Raw genomic sequence first — 21,301 nt, 5'->3', positions numbered from 1 at the left:
GCTGCCAGAACAATAAATAATTTATAAAAACTAAAGAACAATACAAATCAGAAAACTTAACAGGATTTGTTTGAATGTAAGAACTTGTTCTCTACACTACACTGCAGACAGACACTCGCAGATGCACACACTCGCAAACGCACACACTTTTGCAGACGCACACACTCACAAACACTGACACACACACTCTCTCTCAAATTCACTTGAAGGTTATTCATTCAATTACTACCATCATTGTAGTAAGTGCAAGCTTCATTTATACACCACATTTTAACAAAGCTTAAGATGACCAAGAGCTATAAAAGAACTTTAAAATTAAATTAAAAAGTACAACACACACAAATATATTTGTCAATAATAACCTATATGGGAGAAAGCACAGAATATACACTGCAAAAATTGCTTTTCTAACTTAGTAGTTTTGTCCCGTTGTCAGTCCAAATTTAAAAAAAAATCTTATGTCAAGAAACATGTACTAGACACATGAAAAAGCATAAGAAATTATGTCTTGTTTTCTGAAAAAACACCTCAAATTAAGTGATTGTTTGCTTAAAGCAAGAAAAATTATCTGCCAATGGGGTACAAAAATAATCTTAATGAGATATAATTTCAAACAGAAGTTTTAAGCATCAATTAATTTTCTTGTCTAGTAATCTTGATTTAAGATTTTTTTGATATTTGGACTGGAAATTAGACAAAATTACTAAGGAAGTTTTGCAGTGTAGCTATACATGACAACAGATTGATAAATGAATGGTCCAAAAAAGGCGAGTGAATAAAAACGTGTCTTTAGTCTTACAATGCAAAGTGCAAAGTAACTACACCACCCCTGATTATACTGTTATTAACGAGCTAATGCTAAATTGTGATGCTTGTCAATCTGGATAACGAGTAAACATCCGCACCAGGGACATTACGTTCTTCACTTCGAAACGGAACAAAAGTAGGATTCTGTAATGACTTAACCTGCTGTTGAACTCCTCATCACAGACTCAAACATGTTTGAGTTTCAGGTGTTGGATCATTGCCGCGTTGCTCCCGCCATGTCGCGTTTGCATATTTTGCAGTTAACAAACTTTTTCTGTTTATTTAGTGTGAAATGCTCCCGCAACTATGATGACTTGGGTCGTGGGGATTTCTCTGCCTCCGTCATGTATCTTTCCTCCGCTCGTTTTTTTATTTTTGCTCCGCCCTGTATATGAGGCGCCGAACTCTGCTAGCATCAGTGCGCGAGAGAGACCGAGTGTGTTTACTTCGCTCCGCGCTCAAATAAAGTTTTTTTTTAATAACCAAACGTCTCCGCGTCGCGCGACACAACGAATCGATAATGAAATTCGTTGACAACTTTTTTACTAATCGATTTTTATCGATTTTATCGATTCGTTGTTGCAGCCCTAGTATTTAGTTCAATTACATCATAAGAAACTGTAATTAAATGACAGAAAACTAAGAGTAATCCATCACATACTTTTTCAAGGGGATAGTAATTGAATTACAGTAACTAATTACTCAGTAACTAGTTATGACCAACACTGTACAGGAGCAAGAACAGAGAGGAGCACAGCGTCAAGATGACTCCACACCGAAGTCAGGGAAGGGATCCCGAGATGCTTGTCCATTGAGCATCGATACGTTGACACTTTCACCATCTCCTCCACCGATACAAGTCGCTCCATGCCCACCAGCTTCAACAGCTGAGAGGGTAAAATCCCGTCATCCGTCAAGGCTGGAACCGTTGGTTCTACGTTTTGATCCTCAACCCTCAACTGCAACACCTGAGAGATCAGAGGTGAGACGTTCAAGGAGGAAACGGATGAAAAGGGCTAAAAACATGTATCATGAAGGTAAGAATTTTTTTATAAAGACATGACAATATTACATGTGTCGAGGTAAAACTTTGAAACTCTCTTTCTCTTCATCCATCAGTGCCTAAACCGCTGGTGATACGTGTTGATCCTCAACCCGCGACTGCATCACCTGAGAGATCAGAGCAGAGAGTTTCAGCAAATAAACTGAAGAAGGGTGACAAGAAAACGGATCATGAAGGTAAGAGAAAGTTTATTAAGATGTGACAAGAGTGCATTTTGCTGGGGTAAAAACATCGTGACTCTCTAAATCCCATCATTCATCAGTGCCTGAACCGCTGGTGAGACATTTTGCACCTAAACCATCAACTTCATCACCTGAGAGATCAAAGATGAGACGTTCAAGGAGGAAACTGACGAAGGAAGCTCAAAACATGGATCCTGAAGGTAACAGAAAGTTTATAAAGATTTCACAGTTCAAACACTGTGTATGTTGAGGTAAAACCTTGAGACTCTCCATCTCTTCATTCATCAGGGTTTCATAGATCTGCCTCACCCGACCGGAATCCTGAACAGACGGAGGTGACAAAATATGAAGGTAAGAGAAAGTCTAGTTATGTATGACAAGACGAAACTAAGAAAATCAAGACTCACTTCATCTCCTTTGCCAATATCAGCTGGTCCACCAACACCAGCTCCAACAGTGCCTGAACCGCTGGTCACGTCACAGTTTGATCTCTTTAAACACCTGGTCCTCGTGGACATTGAAGATGAAGATGAGGTGCATATCATCTCTCCATTTGGGCTGAAGGACACCAGACACAGGAGACCTAAGCCCATCAGGAAAAAACAACCCATGTTTAGTTGGATGGAGGAGAACACAGAGATGCTGGAGAGTGAAAGATCAGGGAAGAAACCGAACAGTGGCAAAAAAACGGACCATGAAGGTAAGAGAAAGTGTATCATATGTGACGAGATAGTTCATTGTGTCGAGATAAAAACATTGTAACTCTTTCAATGTCTTCATTCTTCAGGATCATCCCCGTACATCCCATCCGAATATACCGAGGCGATATCACTGTCAGCACCTTCATCACAGTCTGATCTCATCCTCATGGACATGAATGATAACAGCGAGTCTGATGAGCCTGAGGTGGAGTTCATCTCTCCATTTGAGCTGAAGGACCATAGACACAGAAGACCGAAGCCCGTGACAAAAGATCAACCGATGTTTTGTTGGATGGAGAACACCGAAATGCAGGAGAGTGAAAGTGAAATGGATGAAGTCCACCCAGAAGCTCCAGAGCAGCAGGAGACACCTGTGAAAAAATCCCATCAAGAGAGCAACACTGACAAACAACAAACCCTTCAGAAGGAGACAGACGCTCATGAAAACATCATCATGACAGGTCCTTATGGTCCCGCTGGAGAAACCCAAGATCACCTGAATGGTCCAGAGAAGACAAAAGCTGCCAGCAAAACTAAAGGATTATTTGTTCTTCATCACTGGGTTGAGAAAAAGACCAAAGAACGACGGGAGAAGAAAATGAGAAAAGAAAGGGAAATAACAGAAACACAGTTACTGCGGGAGAGATACTTGAACAGTCCAGCATTGAAGCATTTGTGTGTTAATAAGAACAACTCTAACTATATCCCCATACTCCTTCTATAACTTATGTGCAAAATAATTAAGTTTATGTGCAAATAATTAAGTTTATGTGTGATAAAAAATAAGTATGTGTGCAAAAAAAATGAAGTATATGTGCAAAAAAAATGAAGTATATGTGTTAAAAAATGAAGTTTATGTGCAATAAACAATGAAGTATATGTGTTAAAAAATGTGTGCAAAAAAATTCTCTATATGTGCAATAAAATAAGTATGTGCAAATTTCCCTCCTGTACAGTTTTACTTAACATGTGTGCAATGAATAAACTTGTCTTCTTTTGAAAACATATTTTTGAAAATATTGAAAATATTACATACTGTACTGTGAGAATCTGGATTTCGTCCTGTCCTCTACAAATATTGCATCTGTGTTTAATACAAAGTTCATGTATCATATGTATTCATTCCTATTAATTCCTATTAATATTAGCTTCTATTCATATAAGATGTGCCTTTCATTCTTGTTGTTTAACCTCGTTGGAAGTTCTATCATGTCATGCTGTCTTATGTTGATATAAGTATCTGTTGTTCTCCATATCAAGGTTCCTAATGATGCCTATGGACGATTGTTCTGTTATTGTAATAATGAATATGTAATCATATCTGATTGTTCAGGAGGAAAGACTAAACAGATAGTCTGGTGATTTTCCACTGTTTTGGTGGTTTTATATGACGCCTCCTAAGACAAAATTATAAGTATTAGTCCTAAAACAATAAACATTGGACTCTGATTGAACAAGCACTTGTGTCTGTGTCAAACTTTGTCTCCTGGATCCAGAAACTCTGTGTGTTCCGTCGACTAGACTCTTCAACCGTAGAATATTGTTAGACAAGGGGACGTAAGAAGTTTACATTCTTTCAAGTACTTATAGCAATCTAGCAAAATATTGAAAATGAACATTCTGTATGATGGAAGAAACAATTATTAATAGTTTTTGTGAATGTGTTTTCATTAAATCTTTTTGGAATTAGTTTTGCACAGTATCTCTCACAAAAAAAAATATCAGAACATATTTGAATTCTTTTGATATTATTCTATACTTTTCTATAGTATCTAATATATTTGTCACGACCCAGGTCGGATCGGGACTTCTTCTGCACGTGGGTGTGTTGTTGTTTGTTGAGCACGAGGCTGGCTACCCGCTAACCGTGTGCTCAGTGTCTACGTCTCTCTCCCCGCCCCCGTGTTTCCTTAGGATTCCCCAACCACGGGTGATTTTCCACTCATGCTCACACACCTGTTTAGAATCTCACTTCTAGCTCATTAACTCCATCACACCTGTTAACCATGTTATCTCGTTAAGTTTCCTATATTACCCCTCTGTATCTGTTGTCCGTTGTCTGACCGTTGCATTGTATCTTGCCAGTTCAGACTGCCCTAGACGTAGCTGCGGCTCGTCTAAAGAAGTCTTTATTTTGTTCCTGCCTAGTCTGTCGTGTACTACCTTGTCACAGTTTTTCTCGAGCTTCTCTCCACGCTTCCACGCCTGCCTGTGAGTACACCAACCGGTGGCATCTGCCTTCCTCGTCTAATCTGTGGGGCTTTTTCCTACAGCTCGATCTGACGCCCCGGGACTACTCTTCCGTGTTTCACGAAACCCCGCACGGGATTGAGCTGCGCCTCTACTACCGGTCTACCGGTACCCGGAAGTCGGCCTCATCTCGCTGTGATAAAGCCCCGAGTTTTTGGACTTTCCCTGTGCTATTGACTTTGTCTCTCCAATAAAATCTTTTGTTCACCCCGCAATTGGGTCTCGCCTGTGTATTGACCATGACAGAACGGTCAGACCAAACTCATGACCCAGCGGGACAAGATCCACTGCGAGCGGCGTTAGTGCAGCAAGGAATTCTGCTTGGACAGCAAGCGTCTCGTCTCGCCGCAACCGCTCAGGAGATGGACTTACTCCAAGGACAGATGGCAGCACTGAAACACCAGGTCGCCGATGTCCTGCAAGGTTCCTTACAGTCGGCTGGAGCTCATCACTCGTCGACCCAGGGAACTCCGCTTCACCCTGAGCCACATGCCAACAGTCCTCCACTGTACGACGGAGACCCCAATTCGTGCCGAGCATTTCTCTCCCAGTGCGCCCTGGTATTCGCTCTCCAGCCCCGTCGGTATGGCTCTGAGGAAGTTCGGATCGCCTACATACTCACCTTGCTCACCGGGAAAGCCCGTCAGTGGGGAGTTGCGGTCTGGGAGTCCCAGGACCCCTGCTGCCGTTCTTTCCAGGAGTTCCGTGAGGAGATGACCAGACTGTTCGACAGGTCCGTTCGCGGTGATGAGGCGGCGGCTCAACTCTCTCGCACTTCCCAGGGTAAATTATCCATCACAGATTATGCCATTCAATTCAAAACCCTAGCAGCGGCATGTGAGTGGAATAGTGAAGCCCTACGAGCACGTTTCTTGGACGGTCTCAACCACTCTATTGCTGACGAGATCGCCGCACTGGACCCACCCAGAGACTTGGAGGACCTGATATGCCTATGTCTGAGAATCGAAAATCGGGTCAATGCTCGTCGTCGAAGACGTATTTCTCCCACCTCCTGGCGACGTCGAGACCACCACCAGCAGACTGACGGGGAGTCCGGACGGGAGCCCGTCCGGGAGACCAGTGTCATACATCGTCCGTCGACGGATGCAGAGCCTATGCAGGTCGGCCGTTCCCGTCTGACGCCCGCCCAGAAACATCAGCGGTTAGTGGATGGTCTCTGCTTCTATTGTGGCACCGGATCACATCGTTACACACTGTCCGGTAAAAGCCAGCGCTCACCCGTAGAAAGGAGAGTCCGGGTGGGCGTCATCGAAAGAACCTCTCCATCCCTACGCACCATGCTACCTTTTCGTCTTACCTTCGGTCACTCTACCCACATCGGGAAGGCTTTGATTGACTCGGGTGCTGAGGGAAACTTCCTGGATGCTACCACGGCTCGGAAGTGGGGTATCCCTGCCGTTCCTCTTCACCCGCCCATCTCAGCCGTGACTCTGACGGGCATGCCACTGTTCACTGTCACTCACACCACTCCTCACGTAAGTCTCTTCCTTTCGGGAAATCATTGTGAAAAGATTAGGCTGTTCATCCTCGATTCCCCCACAACCCCACTGGTATTAGGGCATCCGTGGTTGACACAGCATAATCCTCACATTGATTGGGTAAACACTTCTGTCTTAGCGTGGAGCCCTGCATGTCATGTGTCTTGTCTTGGTCCTGCTCCCTCGCCTGTTTCTGTGTTTCCTGTGTTGCAGGTTGATGTTGCCGATCTTACCGGGGTCCCGGGGGAATACCATGATCTTCGTACCGTGTTCTGCAAGTCCCGTGCCATGTCTCTCTGTAATACGATTCAAGTATGGAAGGAAGGAGTCGGGAACCGGAAGACATTTAAACAAACATTTAATAAAGTAATAATAGCCGGCGGCCCCTCACGGACGACCGCCGGCGCAATAACATTAACATTAACATAAACATAAACATAAACACAAATACAAACACAAGTTCGGGCCCGGTCCTCTCTCCTCGACGGTCCGGTCGCCATTGTTTCTTTATACGCTCCCAATCTCCTACGTGGTGCGAGGCCGGTGCGCGCACCACTGGCGCTAATTAACAATCACTTACCGGCCTCGAACCACGGTCTCGCCCCGCCTACTCTACTACACTCTCCCTCCTCATCGACCTTACGACTGTGCCATTGATCTTCTCCCAGGCACTTCTCCGCCCAGGGGTCGACTATTTTCTCTATCTGCTCCTGAAAGAGAGGCCATGGAGAAGTATATACGTACATCACTCAATGCCGGGCTCATTCGCCCTTCCTCCTCGCCAGCTGGTGCGGGTTTCTTCTTCGTAGAGAAGAAGGACGGCTCCCTGCGCCCTTGTATTGACTATCGGGGTTTGAACGAGATTACGGTAAAGAATAAATTCCCCTTACCTTTGATGTCGTCTGCCTTCGAATTGTTACAGGGGGCTCGGGTCTTTACCAAGCTAGACCTCCGCAATGCGTATCATCTGGTTCGCATCCGCGAGGGGGATGAGTGGAAGACGGCGTTTAATACACCATCGGGACACTATGAGTACTTGGTTCTTCCGTTTGGTCTAACCAATGCTCCTGCCGTCTTCCAGGGTCTCATTAATGACGTGCTGGGTGATATGATTAATCGATTCGTCTTCGTGTACCTGGACGACATTTTGATTTTTTCCCCTTCTCTACAGGAGCACACCCAGCATGTTCGTGAGGTCCTCCGGTGTCTTCTTGAGAACCAATTATTTGTCAAGGCGGAGAAGTGCGAGTTCCACTCCGATACGGTTTCGTTCCTCGGCCATGTGATCTCTCCTCGGGGCATTGGACCGGACGACTCCAAGGTCAAGGCTGTCGCTACATGGCCAGTTCCCGACTCTCGTAAAGCGTTGCAGCGGTTCCTGGGGTTCGCCAATTTCTATAGGCGCTTCATCCGGGGTTTCGGCCAAGTGGCTGCACCGCTCACTGCATTAACCTCCTCTAAGATCCCGTTTGGTTGGAACTCTCTTGCTCAGGTAGCCTTTGATAAACTTAAGTCCCGTTTTGTCTCTGCACCTGTGCTCTGTTTTCCAGACCCGGATCGCCAATTTATTGTCGAGGTCGATGCATCCGACGTCGGGGTAGGCGCAGTCTTGTCCCAACGTGCCGGCCATGATGAGAAGGTGCACCCCTGTGCCTTCTTCTCCCATCGCCTCAGCCCTGCCGAACGGAATTATGATATCGGTAACAGAGAGCTGCTGGCGGTTCGTCTAGCATTGGGGGAGTGGCGTCACTGGCTGGAAGGTGCAACACAACCATTTTTGGTCTGGACGGACCATAAGAATCTGGAATACGTCCGTTCAGCCAAAAGGTTGAATTCACGTCAGGCTCGCTGGGCACTGTTTTTTGGCAGATTCCACTTCACCCTCTCGTACCGGCCTGGCTCTAAAAACATCAAGCCAGACGCCCTGTCTCGCCTCTTCGAGGAACCAGGTAGAGAGAATCCCGTCGATCCCATCCTGCCTAGGGAGATGGTCGTCGGGGCTCTTGCCTGGGACATCGAACGGCGAGTAGAGGAGGCCGGCCGTGGGGTGCAAGTGCCGGAAGGTTGCCCAGCGGGTCGGTTGTTCGTGCCCGCTCCACTACGTTCTGCAGTCCTCCAGTGGTGTCACTCTTCAAAGCTGGTCGGCCATCCAGGAATTAAGGGGACCCTGGCTTCCGTACTCCAGCGGTTTTGGTGGCCATCAACCACCAACGATGTCAGACAGTTCGTGTTGGCTTGCCCGGTCTGTGCACAAAGTAAGACCACCCGTCGTCCACCCACAGGTCTGCTCCGCCCCCTTCCTATTCCCTCCCGGCCATGGTCTCACATAGCCCTGGATTTTGTCACTGGTCTTCCCCCGTCCAGAGGGTGCACTGTGATTCTCACGGTGGTGGACCGTTTCTCCAAAGCGGCTCATTTCGTCCCTCTCCCCAAACTTCCTTCGGCCCGAGAGATGGCTCAACTGATGGTGGATCACATCTTCCGGCTACACGGTCTTCCTGTAGATGTCGTTTCCGATAGGGGTCCTCAGTTTACCTCTCGGTTTTGGAAGGAGTTCTGTCGACAGATCGGGGCCTCAGCGAGTCTGTCTTCAGGTTTTCATCCTCAGACCAATGGACAATGTGAGCGAGCCAACCAGGATCTCGGACGGAGACTCCGCTGTCTGTCATCTAACAACCCTAATTCCTGGAGTCAACAGCTCTCTTGGGTGGAATACGCTCACAACTCCCTCCCTGCCTCTGCCACAGGTATGTCCCCTTTTGAATGTGCACTCGGTTATCAACCACCTCTGTTTCCCTCCCAGGAACTCGATGCTGCGGTTCCCTCAGCTCTGGCGTTCGTCCGGCGTTGCCATCGGACCTGGACGAGGGCCAGAGAGGTTTTGGCCCAAACCAATCTGAGAACCAAGTCAGCGGCCGATCGCCACCGGATCTCTCCTCCTGCCTATGTGTGTGGTCAACGGGTATGGCTTTCTACCAAGGATCTGCCTCTCCGGACGCCTTCTCGTAAGCTGGCGCCCAGGTTCATAGGGCCATTCCGGATCACCAAGGTGGTTAATCCGGTAGCCTTACGACTCAAGCTCCCTCCGACTCTTGGTCGAGTTCACCCTGTATTCCACGTTTCCAGGGTCAAGCCTTTTGTCACCTCCCCCCTTAATCCGGCCAGTTCCCAACCCACCCCCCCCCCGCCTCGTCTGGTGGATGGCGTCCCCGTTTATACCGTCAAGAAGTTACTTGATGTCCGCCGTCGGGGTAGGGGTTTCCAATACCTAGTGGACTGGGAGGGTTATGGCGCAGAAGAAAGGTCGTGGGTTCCCTCGCGAGATGTGTTGGACCGGTCGTTGATAGTGGAGTTCCACCGGAGGCAAGGTAAGCCCCCTCCCTGATCGCCCTGTGGCGCTGGTGGGGAGGGGGGTACTGTCACGACCCAGGTCGGATCGGGACTTCTTCTGCACGTGGGTGTGTTGTTGTTTGTTGAGCACGAGGCTGGCTACCCGCTAACCGCGTGCTCAGTGTCTACGTCTCTCTCCCCGCCCCCGTGTTTCCTTAGGATTCCCCAACACGGGTGATTTTCCACTCATGCTCACACACCTGTTTAGAATCTCACTTCTAGCTCATTAACTCCATCACACCTGTTAACCATGTTATCTCGTTAAGTTTCCTATATTACCCCTCTGTATCTGTTGTCCGTTGTCTGACCGTTGCATTGTATCTTGCCAGTTCAGACTGCCCTAGACGTAGCTGCGGCTCGTCTAAAGAAGTCTTTATTTTGTTCCTGCCTAGTCTGTCGTGTACTACCTTGTCACAGTTTTTCTCGAGCTTCTCTCCACGCTTCCACGCCTGCCTGTGAGTACACCAACCGGTGGCATCTGCCTTCCTCGTCTAATCTGTGGGGCTTTTTCCTACAGCTCGATCTGACGCCCCGGGACTACTCTTCCGTGTTTCACGAAACCCCGCACGGGATTGAGCTGCGCCTCTACTACCGGTCTACCGGTACCCGGAAGTCGGCCTCATCTCGCTGTGATAAAGCCCCGAGTTTTTGGACTTTCCCTGTGCTATTGACTTTGTCTCTCCAATAAAATCTTTTGTTCACCCCGCAATTGGGTCTCGCCTGTGTATTGACCATGACAATATTGTTAAAACAATTCTATTATACTTGGTAAATGATTTATTCCCAAATGCAAATGTTTGGTAAAAATCTATACTATTGTCAATTTTTTGGTTGATTTTAATGCCTAAGTTAAATCCTTTGTGGGCATAAAGAACAAAAAATGTTTAAAAAGTCAAAAATTGCTCTTTAGGTTCAATCTTATATAATTCCTCCCTCTGCCTTATGTTATTTTTATTTTTTCTCTTCCTCCTTGTATGATTATGATTTTTTGTGAGTGTAACTATCAATATTGTTTTCAATAGTTTCTGTGTGTTATATTGGTTTATTGGCATTAATAATAATAAGGTACTTACAAGGTCAACAAAGGAGACACAAACACACTGTGAGTCACTTTCCTTAATATAGGTAAGAATTTTTTCCTGTGGTTCTTTAAAAGCATAATTTGTGTTGCTTTGGGTTGTGTCAGTATGGAGGATTTTATTGGAAAGGATAGGAAAAAAACATGTTTATCGGTATAATGTATAGATTTTAGTTTGCCTCATCATGCTAGTTTTGAGGTAAATGAAGTCTTTAATTATCACTAACATTCAAATGTTGAGACACAGCCGACTGAACGTTTGCAACTACTTAAATTAAAATTGTAAAGTTGGACAGTCACTTCTACACAAAACATAAAATGTGTAAAAAATTGTGACACATATTCATTAGGTGTGCCCCAAACATTTTTTTAGCTGCAGTTTATTTGTAATTAAAGACACATTCAAACATATTTCCTGACAGACAGTGTTAAGTAGATTTTTAAGGTTTTTGTATGTGTGTTTTTTTTTTTTTGCTGGTTTTTACAGGAAGTCTGTTAAACTGGTGTTTCTTGGATTAGACGATGCAGGAAATCAAAGCTTCTACACACGCTGAAAGATGATCGATTAGGACAACATGTGCCTACACTTCATCACAGTGAGACATCATCAGTATTACACACCTGTACGATAAGTTATTCATATGGAAGCTCTGACTGCTTTCTTTTGCTTCTTTAACATCAGTTAACCATTGCTGGTTTGACAGAAGTAGGGGTCGCAAGATGGTTTCCAGAAAACATTTTTTATTATTAGGAACAGCTTATTTAATCAGTAAGTGTAACAAAACATAAAAATATAAGTTTAGTTAAAAGCCTTTGGAATCTCATCCCCCTCGATCATGACCCCTGAGGTAATTACATCACAATTTGATTGGCTGTACGGATGACCTCAGTCAGCTTACATTCAGGCACCATGTGCATTAAGGAGAGTTTGAGGGTCCACCTGCCCGTTCTGGCTCTGACCCGATGAAGACATGAAGATTCCAGGAGACCTTGTCATTCCACAGGCTACTCACTTCAGTGATGTCACATCAAATCCAGAGACTTCACTGCTGTAAGACAGGTATGATAACAATATTTAAAACAGATGCTAATCATATTATTCTCTCTGTAGGATGTTTGTGCTTGATAAGTATTTCCGGTATTCATAGGAATCCTGTTATCTGGAGCGATCCAGCGATAAGACTCTCATCGACACAGAAACAAATGAAAACATTGGGAATGATGTCTGCAGTCTCTCTCATCAGGTGTTTGACCCCATGCGGTTTGATCCACAGAGGCCAAAGGGAAGATCACCTCATGCTTTAATAGCATTCTCTGCAGCACCCAGGTACAGTTCACACTATAGTATACACTCACAAATTAATCTTGTTCATTAAGACAGTTCATTTGTGCTGGACTCGCCAATCAAATCCTTCTACTGTTTCTCTTCTGTGTATGTCTGCTAGGCACTGCGTCGGTCAAGAACTTTTCTATGGCAGAAATGAAGGTGGTGGTCGCTAAAACGGTGTCAAGGTTCAGAATTCTGCCCGGACCCAAACCAGTGCGTCGCATCTAAAACCTGCTCATGAGAGAAGAAGGAGGAATGATTTTAAACTTTCAACCTCTCACGCCGTCTCAGGACTAATAGCCTCCAAAAATACATTTAGAGAAAGCTGGACCCTTATACATTTCACTGTGATTTATATAAATATACATTAAACCTGTATGTCATTTTGTTTTAGAAATCTGTTCGTAAATGTTTATGGAAATTAAATATTTCACACAAGACGCCACTGATATATCTGCACAGGTGACACGCACTCAACCTGTGAAGTCCAGGACCCGGTTGCATAAAGTACTTTGAGTGTAATTTTCCCTTAAGCGTGCCCTTAAATATACCTTAAGTTTTACTTAAGTTATTCTCCTATTGTCTTTGGTGAAGGGAAATCACTTAGGAAAAACTTTAGGTGCTTTATGCAACTGGGCACAGGGGACTGTAGATGAGATGAGCGACATCTGGTGTTCACTGCTCGTGCAAAACACACCTGAAATAAACACAAGCAGAAAACAACCACGATATATTATAAACATTTTCAAGAAAAAACTTGACATTAGTTTAAATGATATAACAGCAAATACAGAAATAGTTTGTGGTGTTGTTACATTATTCCACCACTAGATGGCACTCAAACTTCTTGAGTTGTATAGATGTGTATAGGAAGGAGAGACGAGTGAGAAGAATTACTGAGCGTGTGCATGCATGTTAAGATGACCGATAGTGCTGATTAATAAAGTGAATAAGAAGGATTAACATTTCCAGTTTCTTGTCTTCATGAAGAAATAACATACTTTTAATGATATTACAGCAAATACAGTAAGAAAATACACCCTGGAGCTGCTTTAGGCAGACTATAAACCAATATATACTCCCTCACATCTGTTACTAACATGAGAGAATATTCAATAACACACACACGAGTTAAAAGAAATCGCTCAAAACATCTACATGTCAATTTTAGAATGGAGCTGAAAGTCTAATGTATATAATACTGAGACTGAGCTCACATGTGAGTTTTATTCGTTTCTCTTCTTGTAGAGGTCTACGACTTTATTGATAAATCTCACGCCGAATTTTTATCAACGACAATGAAAACCTCCAGACTTAAATCACCTCAGCTGCTCTGCGCAGATCGCGCGTCAACGGGAGCAGCGTGATCTCGCGACACTTGGATGTTTAACGCGAGCGGCTTATTTAATCGAACAGATTCGTTTAAATAATACACTTAGTTCAAAAAAATAAAGTCGCTAGATGTTCTCTGCTTGTTAAACATTTGACTCATGCTTTCAGCTGTTACGAATAGACAAAAAATTCCAACTTAAACGATTATTGTATTTTATGTCTTTATTTCAATGGTTTATTTTTAAGGCTCGCTTTGGTTTCCATTGGTTACTAATATTGTCGATGACGTCAGAGATCAGCGCAAACTTGTTGACAGCGCGAGCAACTGCAGGAGTTACTAGTCTGTTTTCGCGATTACTTTTACATTTGCGGTTTGCAAAGAAGTACCATAAATACTTTTTTTAAGTTTAGTATTAAAGTAAGTAGGCTAGTTTGGTGTAGTTTCACATCATGGGACAAGTGAACTGTGGATGCTTGGGCCACGAGACGCCAGATCCGGAATACAACCAAACACAGGAGCAGTGTTGGGTAAGTTACTCTGAAACAGTGATAATTACTAATTACATATTCAATAGTGTCATTACATTACCGTACAAATTACTCCATCCAAAAAGTTTCATTACTTATTCCTAATTACTTTCTATATCCTACATCAATCTTGATTAGAAGTGATTCAAGGATAGACATCGAACGGCTTAATTAATTATTTCTAATAAATAACTACATCAATCATTCTTACTAACTGACCAAAGTATACCAATGTGAGAAGGATACATTAAAGCATACATTTAAACTTAGACTTGGTGTTAATGTCATGTCGACTATTGGATATATTACACTGTATTTAGTTCAATTACATCATAAGAAACTGTAATTAAATGACAGAAAACTAAGAGTAATCCATCACATACTTTTTCAAGGGGAAAGTAATTGAATTACAGTAACTAATTTCTCAGTAACTAGTTATGACCAACACTGTACAGGAGCAAGAACAGAGAGGAGCACAGCGTCAAGATGACTCCACACCGAAGTCAGGGAAGGGATCCCGAGATGCTTGTCCATTGAGCATCGATACGTTGACACTTTCACCATCTCCTCCACCGATACAAGTCGCTCCATGCCCACCAGCTTCAACAGCTGAGAGGGTAAAATCCCGTCATCCGTCAAGGCTGGAACCGTTGGTTGTACGTTTTGATCCTCAACCCTCAACTGCAACACCTGAGAGATCAGAGGTGAGACGTTCAAGGGAGGAAACGGATGAAAAGGGCTAAAAACATGTATCATGAAGGTAAGAATTTTTTTTATAAAGACATGACAATATTACATGTGTCGAGGTAAAACGTTGAAACTCTCTTTCTCTTCATCCATCAGTGCCTAAACCGCTGTTGATACGTGTTGATCCTCAACCCGCGACTGCATCACCTGAGAGATCAGAGCAGAGAGTTTCAGCAAATAAACTGAAGAAGGGTGACAAGAAAACGGATCATGAAGGTAAGAGAAAGTTTATTAAGATGTGACAAGAGTGCATTTTGCTGGGGGTAAAAACATCGTGACTCTCTAAATCCATCATTCATCAGTGCCTGAACCGCTGGTGAGACATTTTGCACCTAAACCATCAACTTCATCACCTGAGAGATCAAAGATGAGACGTTCAAGGAGGAAACTGACGAAGGAAGCTCAAAGCATGGATCCTGAAGGTAACAGAAAGTTTATAAAGATTTCACAGTTCAAACACTGTGTATGTTGAGGTAAAACCTTGAGACTCTCCATCTCTTCATTCATCAGGGTTTCATAGATCTGCCTCACCCGACCGGAATCCTGAACAGACGGAGGTGACAAAATATGAAGGTAAGAGAAAGTCTAGTTATGTATGACAAGACGAAACTAAGAAAATCAAGACTCACTTCATCTCCTTTGCCAATATCAGCTCCAACAGTGCCTGAACCGCTGGTCACGTCACAGTTTGATCTCTTTAAAACACCTGGTCCTCGTGGACATTGAAGATGAAGATGAGGTGCATATCATCTCTCCATTTGGGCTGAAGGACACCAGACACAGGAGACCTAAGCCCATCAGGAAAAAACAACCCATGTTTAGTTGGATGGAGGAGAACACAGAGATGCTGGAGAGTGAAAGATCAGGGAAGAAACCGAACAGTGGCAAAAAAACGGACCATGAAGGTAAGAGAAAGTGTATCATATGTGACGAGATAGTTCATTGTGTCGAGATAAAAACATTGTAACTCTTTCAATGTCTTCATTCTTCAGGATCATCCCCGTACATCCCATATGAATATACCGAGGCGATATCACTGTCAGCACCTTCATCACAGTCTGATCTCATCCTCATGGACATGAATGATAACAGCGAGTCTGATGAGCCTGAGGTGGAGTTCATCTCTCCATTTGAGCTGAAGGACCATAGACACAAAAGACCGAAGCCCGTGACAAAAGATCAACCGATGTTTTGTTGGATGGAGAACACCGAAATGCAGGAGAGTGAAAGTGAAATGGATGAAGTCCACCCAGAAGCTCCAGAGCAGCAGGAGACACCTGTGAAAAAATCCATCCAGAGAGCAACACTGACAAACAACAAACCCTTCAGAAGGAGACAGACGCTCATGAAAACATCATCATGACAGGTCTTATGGTCCCGCTGGAGAAACCCAAGATCACCTGAATGGTCCAGAGAAGACAAAAGCTGCCAGCAAAACTAAAGGATTATTTGTTCTTCATCACTGGGTTGAGAAAAAGACAAAGAACGACGGGAGAAGAAAATGAGAAAAGAAAGGGAAATAACAGAAACACAGTTACTGCGGGAGAGATACTTGAACAGTCCAGCATTGAAGCATTTGTGTGTTAATAAGAACAACTCTAACTATATCCCCATACTCCTTCTATAACTTATGTGCAAAATAATTAAGTTTATGTGCAAATAATTAAGTTTATGTGTGATAAAAAATAAGTATGTGTGCAAAAAAAATGAAGTATATGTGCAAAAAAAATGAAGTATATGTGTTAAAAAATGAAGTTTATGTGCAATAAAAAATGAAGTATATGTGTTAAAAAATGTGTGCAAAAAAATTCTCTATATGTGCAATAAAATAAGTATGTGCAAATTTCCCTCCTGTACAGTTTTACTTAACATGTGTGCAATGAATAAACTTGTCTTCTTTTGAAAACATATTTTTGAAAATATTGAAATATTACATACTGTAGATGTTATCCCTGTAAAAGTACTTATAGCAATCTAGCAAAATATTGAAAATGAACATTCTGTATGACGGAAGAAACAATTATTAATAGTTTTTGTGAATGTGTTTTCATTAAATCTTTTTGGAATTAGTTTGCACAGTATCTCTCACAAAAAAAAATATCAGAACATATTTGAATTCTTTTGATATTATTCTATACTTTTCTATAGTATCTAATATATTGTTAAAACAATTCTATTATACTTGGTAAATGATTTATTCCCAAATGCAAATTTTAGGTAAAAATCTATACTATTGTCAATTTTTTGGTTGATTTTAATGCCTAAGTTAAATCCTTTGTGGGCATAAAGAACAAAAAATGTTTAAAAAGTCAAAAATTGCTCTTTAGGTTCAATCTTATATAATTCCTCCCTCTGCCTTATGTTATTTTTATTTTTTCTCTTCCTCCTTGTATGATTATGATTTTTTGTGAAGTGTAACTATCAATATTGTTTTCAATAGTTTCTGTGTGTTATATTGGTTTATTGGCATTAATAATAATAAGGTACTTACAAGGTCAACAAAGGAGACACAAACACACTGTGAGTCACTTTCCTTAATATAGGTAAGAATTTTTTCCTGTGGTTCTTTAAAAGCATAATTTGTGTTGCTTTGGGTTGTGTCAGTATGGAGGATTTTTATTGGAAAGGATAGGAAAAAACATGTTTATCGGTATAATGTATAGATTTTAGTTTGCCTCATCATGCTAGTTTTGAGGTAAATGAAGTCTTTAATTATCACTAACATTCAAATGTTGAGACACAGCCGACTGAACGTTTGCAACTACTTAAATTAAAATCGTAAAGTTGGACAGTCACTTCTACACAAAACATAAAATGTGTAAAAAATTGTGACACATATTCATTAGGTGTGCCCAAACATTTTTTTAGCTGCAGTTTATTTGTAATTAAAGACACATTCAAACATATTTCCTGACAGACAGTGTTAAGTAGATTTTTAAGGTTTTTGTATGTGTGTTTTTTTTTTTGCAGGTTTTTCCAGGAAGTCTGTTAAACTGGTGTTTCTTGGATTAGACAATGCAGGAAATCAAAGCTTCTACACACGCTGAAAGATGATCGATTAGGACAACATGTGCCTACACTTCATCACAGTGAGACATCATCAGTATTACACACCTGTACGATAAGTTATTCATATGGAAGCTCTGACTGCTTTCTTTTGCTTCTTTAACATCAGTTAACCATTGCTGGTTTGACAGAAGTAGGGGCTGGTTTCCAGAAAACATTTTTTATTATTAGGAACAGCTTATTTAATCAGTAAGTGTAACAAAACATAAAAATATAAGTTTAGTTAAAAGCCTTTGGAATCTCATCCCCCTCGATCATGACCCCTGAGGTAATTACATCACAATTTGATTGGCTGTAGGGATGACCTCAGTCAGCTTACATTCAGCACCATGTGCATTAAGGAGAGTTTGAGGGTCCACCTGCCCGTTCTGGCTCTGACCCGATGAAGACATGAAGATTCCAGGAGACCTTGTCATTCCACAGGCTACTCACTTCAGTGATGTCACATCAAATCCAGAGACTTCATTGCTGTAACACAGGTATGATAACAATATTTAAAACAGATGCTAATCATATTATTCTCTCTGTAGGATGTTTGTGCTTGATAAGTATTTCCGGCTATTCATCGGAATCCTGTTATCTGGAGCGATCCAGCGATAAGACTCTCATTGACACAGAAACAAATGAAAACATTGGGAATGATGTCTGCAGTCTCTCTCATCAGGTGTTTGACCCCATGCGGTTTGATCCACAGAGGCCAAAGGGAAGATCACCTCATGCTTTAATAGCATTCTCTGCAGCACCCAGGTACAGTTCACACTATAGTATACACTCACAAATTAATCTTGTTCATTAAGACAGTTCATTTGTGTTGGACTCGCCAATCAAATCCTTCTACTGTTTCTCTTCTGTGTATGTCTGCTAGGCACTGCGTCGGTCAAGAACTTTTCTATGGCAGAAATGAAGGTGGTGGTCGCTAAAACGGTGTCAAGGTTCAGAATTCTGCCCGGACCCAAACCAGTGCGTCGCCTCTAAAACCTGCTCATGAGAGAAGAAGGAGGAATGATTTTAAACTTTCAACCTCTCACGCCGTCTCAGGACTAATAGCCTCCAAAAATACATTTAGAGAAAGCTGGACCCTTATACATTTCACTGTGATTTATATAAATGTACATTAAACCTGTATGTCATTTTGTTTAAGAAATCTGTTCGTAAATGTTTATGGAAATTAAATATTTCACACAGCACGCCACTGATATATCTGCACAGGTGACACGCACTCAACCTGTGAAGTCCAGACCCGGTTGCATAAAGTACTTTGAGTGTAATTTTCCCTTAAGCGTGCCCTTAAATATACCTTAAGTTTTACTTAAGTTATTCTCCTATTGTCTTTGGTGAAGGGAAATCACTTAGGAAAAACTTTAGGTGCTTTATGCAACTGGGCACAGGGACTGTAGATGAGATGAGCGACATCTGGTGTTCACTGCTCGTGCAAAACACACCTGAAATAAACACAAGCAGAAAACAACCACGATATATTATAAACATTTTCAAGAAAAAACTTCACATTAGTTTAAATGATATAACAGCAAATACAGAAATAGTTTGTGGTGTTGTTACATTATTGCACCACTAGATGGCACTCAAACTTCTTGAGTTGTATAGATGTGTATAGGAAGGAGAGACGAGTGAGAAGAATTACTGAGCGTGTGCATGCATGTTAAGATGACCGATAGTGCTGATTAATAAAGTGAATAAGAAGGATTAACATTTCCAGTTTCTTGTCTTCATGAAGACATAACATAGTTTTAATGATATTACAGCAAATACAGTAAGAAAATACACTCTGGAGCTGCTTTAGGCAGACTATAAACCAATATATACTCTCTCACATCTGTTACTAACATGAGAGAATATTCAATAACACACACACGAGTTAAAAGAAATCGCTCAAAACATCTACATGTCAATTTTAGAATGGAGCTGAAAGTCTAATGTATATAATACTGAGACTGAGCTCACATGTGAGTTTTATTCGTTTCTCTTCTTGTAGAGTCTACGACTTTATTGATAAATCTCACACCGAATTTTTATCAACGACAATGAAAACCTCCAGACTTAAATCACCTCAGCTGCTCTGCGCAGATCGCGCGTCAACGGGAGCAGCGTGATCTCGCGACACTTGGATGTTTAAACGCGAGCGGCTTATTTAATCGAACAGATTCGTTTAAATAATACACTTAGTTCAAAAAAATAAAGTCGCTAGATGTTCTCTGCTTGTTAAACATTTGACTCATGCTTTCAGCTGTTACGAATAGACAAAAAATTCCAACTTAAACGATTATTGTATTTTATGTCTTTATTTCAATGGTTTATTTTTAAGGCTCGCTTTGGTTTCCATTGGTTACTAATATTGTCGATGACGTCAGAGATCAACGCAAACTTGTTGACAGCGCGAGCAACTGCAGGAGTTACTAGTCTGTTTTTCGCGATTACTTTTACATTTGCGGTTTGCAAAGAAGTACCATAAATACTTTTTTTAAGTTTAGTATTAAAGTAAGTAGGCTAGTTTGGTGTAGTTTCACATCATGGGACAAGTGAACTGTGGATGCTTGGGCCACGAGACGCCAGATCCGGAATACAACCAAACACAGGAGCAGTGTTGGGTAAGTTACTCTGAAACAGTGATAATTACTAATTACATATTCAATAGTGTCATTACATTACCGTACAAATTACTCCATCCAAAAAGTTTCATTACTTATTCCTAATTACTTTCTATATCCTACATCAATCTTGATTAGAAGTGATTCAAGGATAGACATCGAACGGCTTAATTAATTATTTCTAATAAATAACTACATCACTCATTCTTACTAACTGACCAAAGTATACCAATGTGAGAAGGTACATTAAAGCAACATTTAAACTTAGACTTGGTGTTAATGTCATGTCGACTATTGGATATATTACACTGTATTTAGTTCAATTACATCATAAGAAACTGTAATTAAATGACAGAAAACTAAGAGTAATCCATCACATACTTTTTCAAGGGGAAAGTAATTGAATTACAGTAACTAATTACTCAGTAACTAGTTATGACCAACACTGTACAGGAGCAAGAACAGAGAGGAGCACAGCGTCAAGATGACTCCACACCGAAGTCAGGGAAGGGATCCCGAGATGCTTGTCCATTGAGCATCGATACGTTGACACTTTCACCATCTCCTCCACCGATACAAGTCGCTCCATGCCCACCAGCTTCAACAGCTGAGAGGGTAAAATCCCGTCATCCGTCAAGGCTGGAACCGTTGGTTGTACGTTTTGATCCTCAACCCTCAACTGCAACACCTGAGAGATCAGAGGTGAGACGTTCAAGGCAGGAAAC

General features: G+C 42.2%; 2 protein-coding genes across 3 annotated transcripts; both read left to right on the top strand.

The window, feature by feature from the left end:
• Positions 1 to 1,480: 1,480 nt before the first annotated feature.
• Positions 1,481 to 3,624, top strand: LOC130407024 (uncharacterized). Of its 2 annotated transcripts, none has more exons than XM_056729653.1 (6): positions 1,481 to 1,844; positions 1,927 to 2,046; positions 2,133 to 2,252; positions 2,341 to 2,403; positions 2,483 to 2,752; positions 2,840 to 3,624. In XM_056729653.1, exons 1-6 carry the CDS (start codon positions 1,523 to 1,525, stop codon positions 3,475 to 3,477), a joined length of 1,533 nt encoding a protein of 510 aa, XP_056585631.1. In that variant the 5' UTR covers positions 1,481 to 1,522; the 3' UTR covers positions 3,478 to 3,624. The 2 variants fall into 2 exon arrangements, with proteins under 2 accessions (XP_056585631.1, XP_056585632.1); XM_056729654.1 differs by having other exon boundaries at positions 1,482 to 1,844; positions 2,501 to 2,752.
• An 11,847-nt stretch (positions 3,625 to 15,471) lies between these two features.
• Positions 15,472 to 16,267, top strand: LOC130406915 (uncharacterized). The gene is made up of 3 exons (XM_056729495.1): positions 15,472 to 15,477; positions 15,557 to 15,809; positions 15,897 to 16,267. The coding sequence occupies exons 1-3, from the start codon at positions 15,472 to 15,474 to the stop codon at positions 16,265 to 16,267; spliced, it is 630 nt and encodes a 209-aa protein (XP_056585473.1).
• Positions 16,268 to 21,301: the final 5,034 nt, after the last annotated feature.

The sequence above is a fragment of the Triplophysa dalaica genome, chromosome 18 (genome assembly GCF_015846415.1).
Source record: "Triplophysa dalaica isolate WHDGS20190420 chromosome 18, ASM1584641v1, whole genome shotgun sequence".
Lineage (NCBI taxonomy): Eukaryota > Metazoa > Chordata > Actinopteri > Cypriniformes > Nemacheilidae > Triplophysa > Triplophysa dalaica.
Note: the sequence above shows the minus strand (reverse complement) of the source record. Positions and strands in the feature narration are given on the sequence as shown.

Bases quoted from the DNA above. Each gene is read 5' to 3' on its own strand.
- LOC130407024 (XM_056729653.1), top strand. From the start codon at position 1,523: ATGACCAACACTGTACAGGAGCAAGAACAGAGAGGAGCACAGCGTCAA. The intron at 1,845-1,926 runs GTAAGAATTTTT...TTCATCCATCAG, and splicing joins TAAAAACATGTATCATGAAG to TGCCTAAACCGCTGGTGATA. The intron at 2,404-2,482 runs GTAAGAGAAAGT...TGCCAATATCAG, and splicing joins GGAGGTGACAAAATATGAAG to CTGGTCCACCAACACCAGCT.
- LOC130406915 (XM_056729495.1), top strand. The intron at 15,810-15,896 runs GTAAGAGAAAGT...TTCATTCTTCAG, and splicing joins CAAAAAAACGGACCATGAAG to GATCATCCCCGTACATCCCA.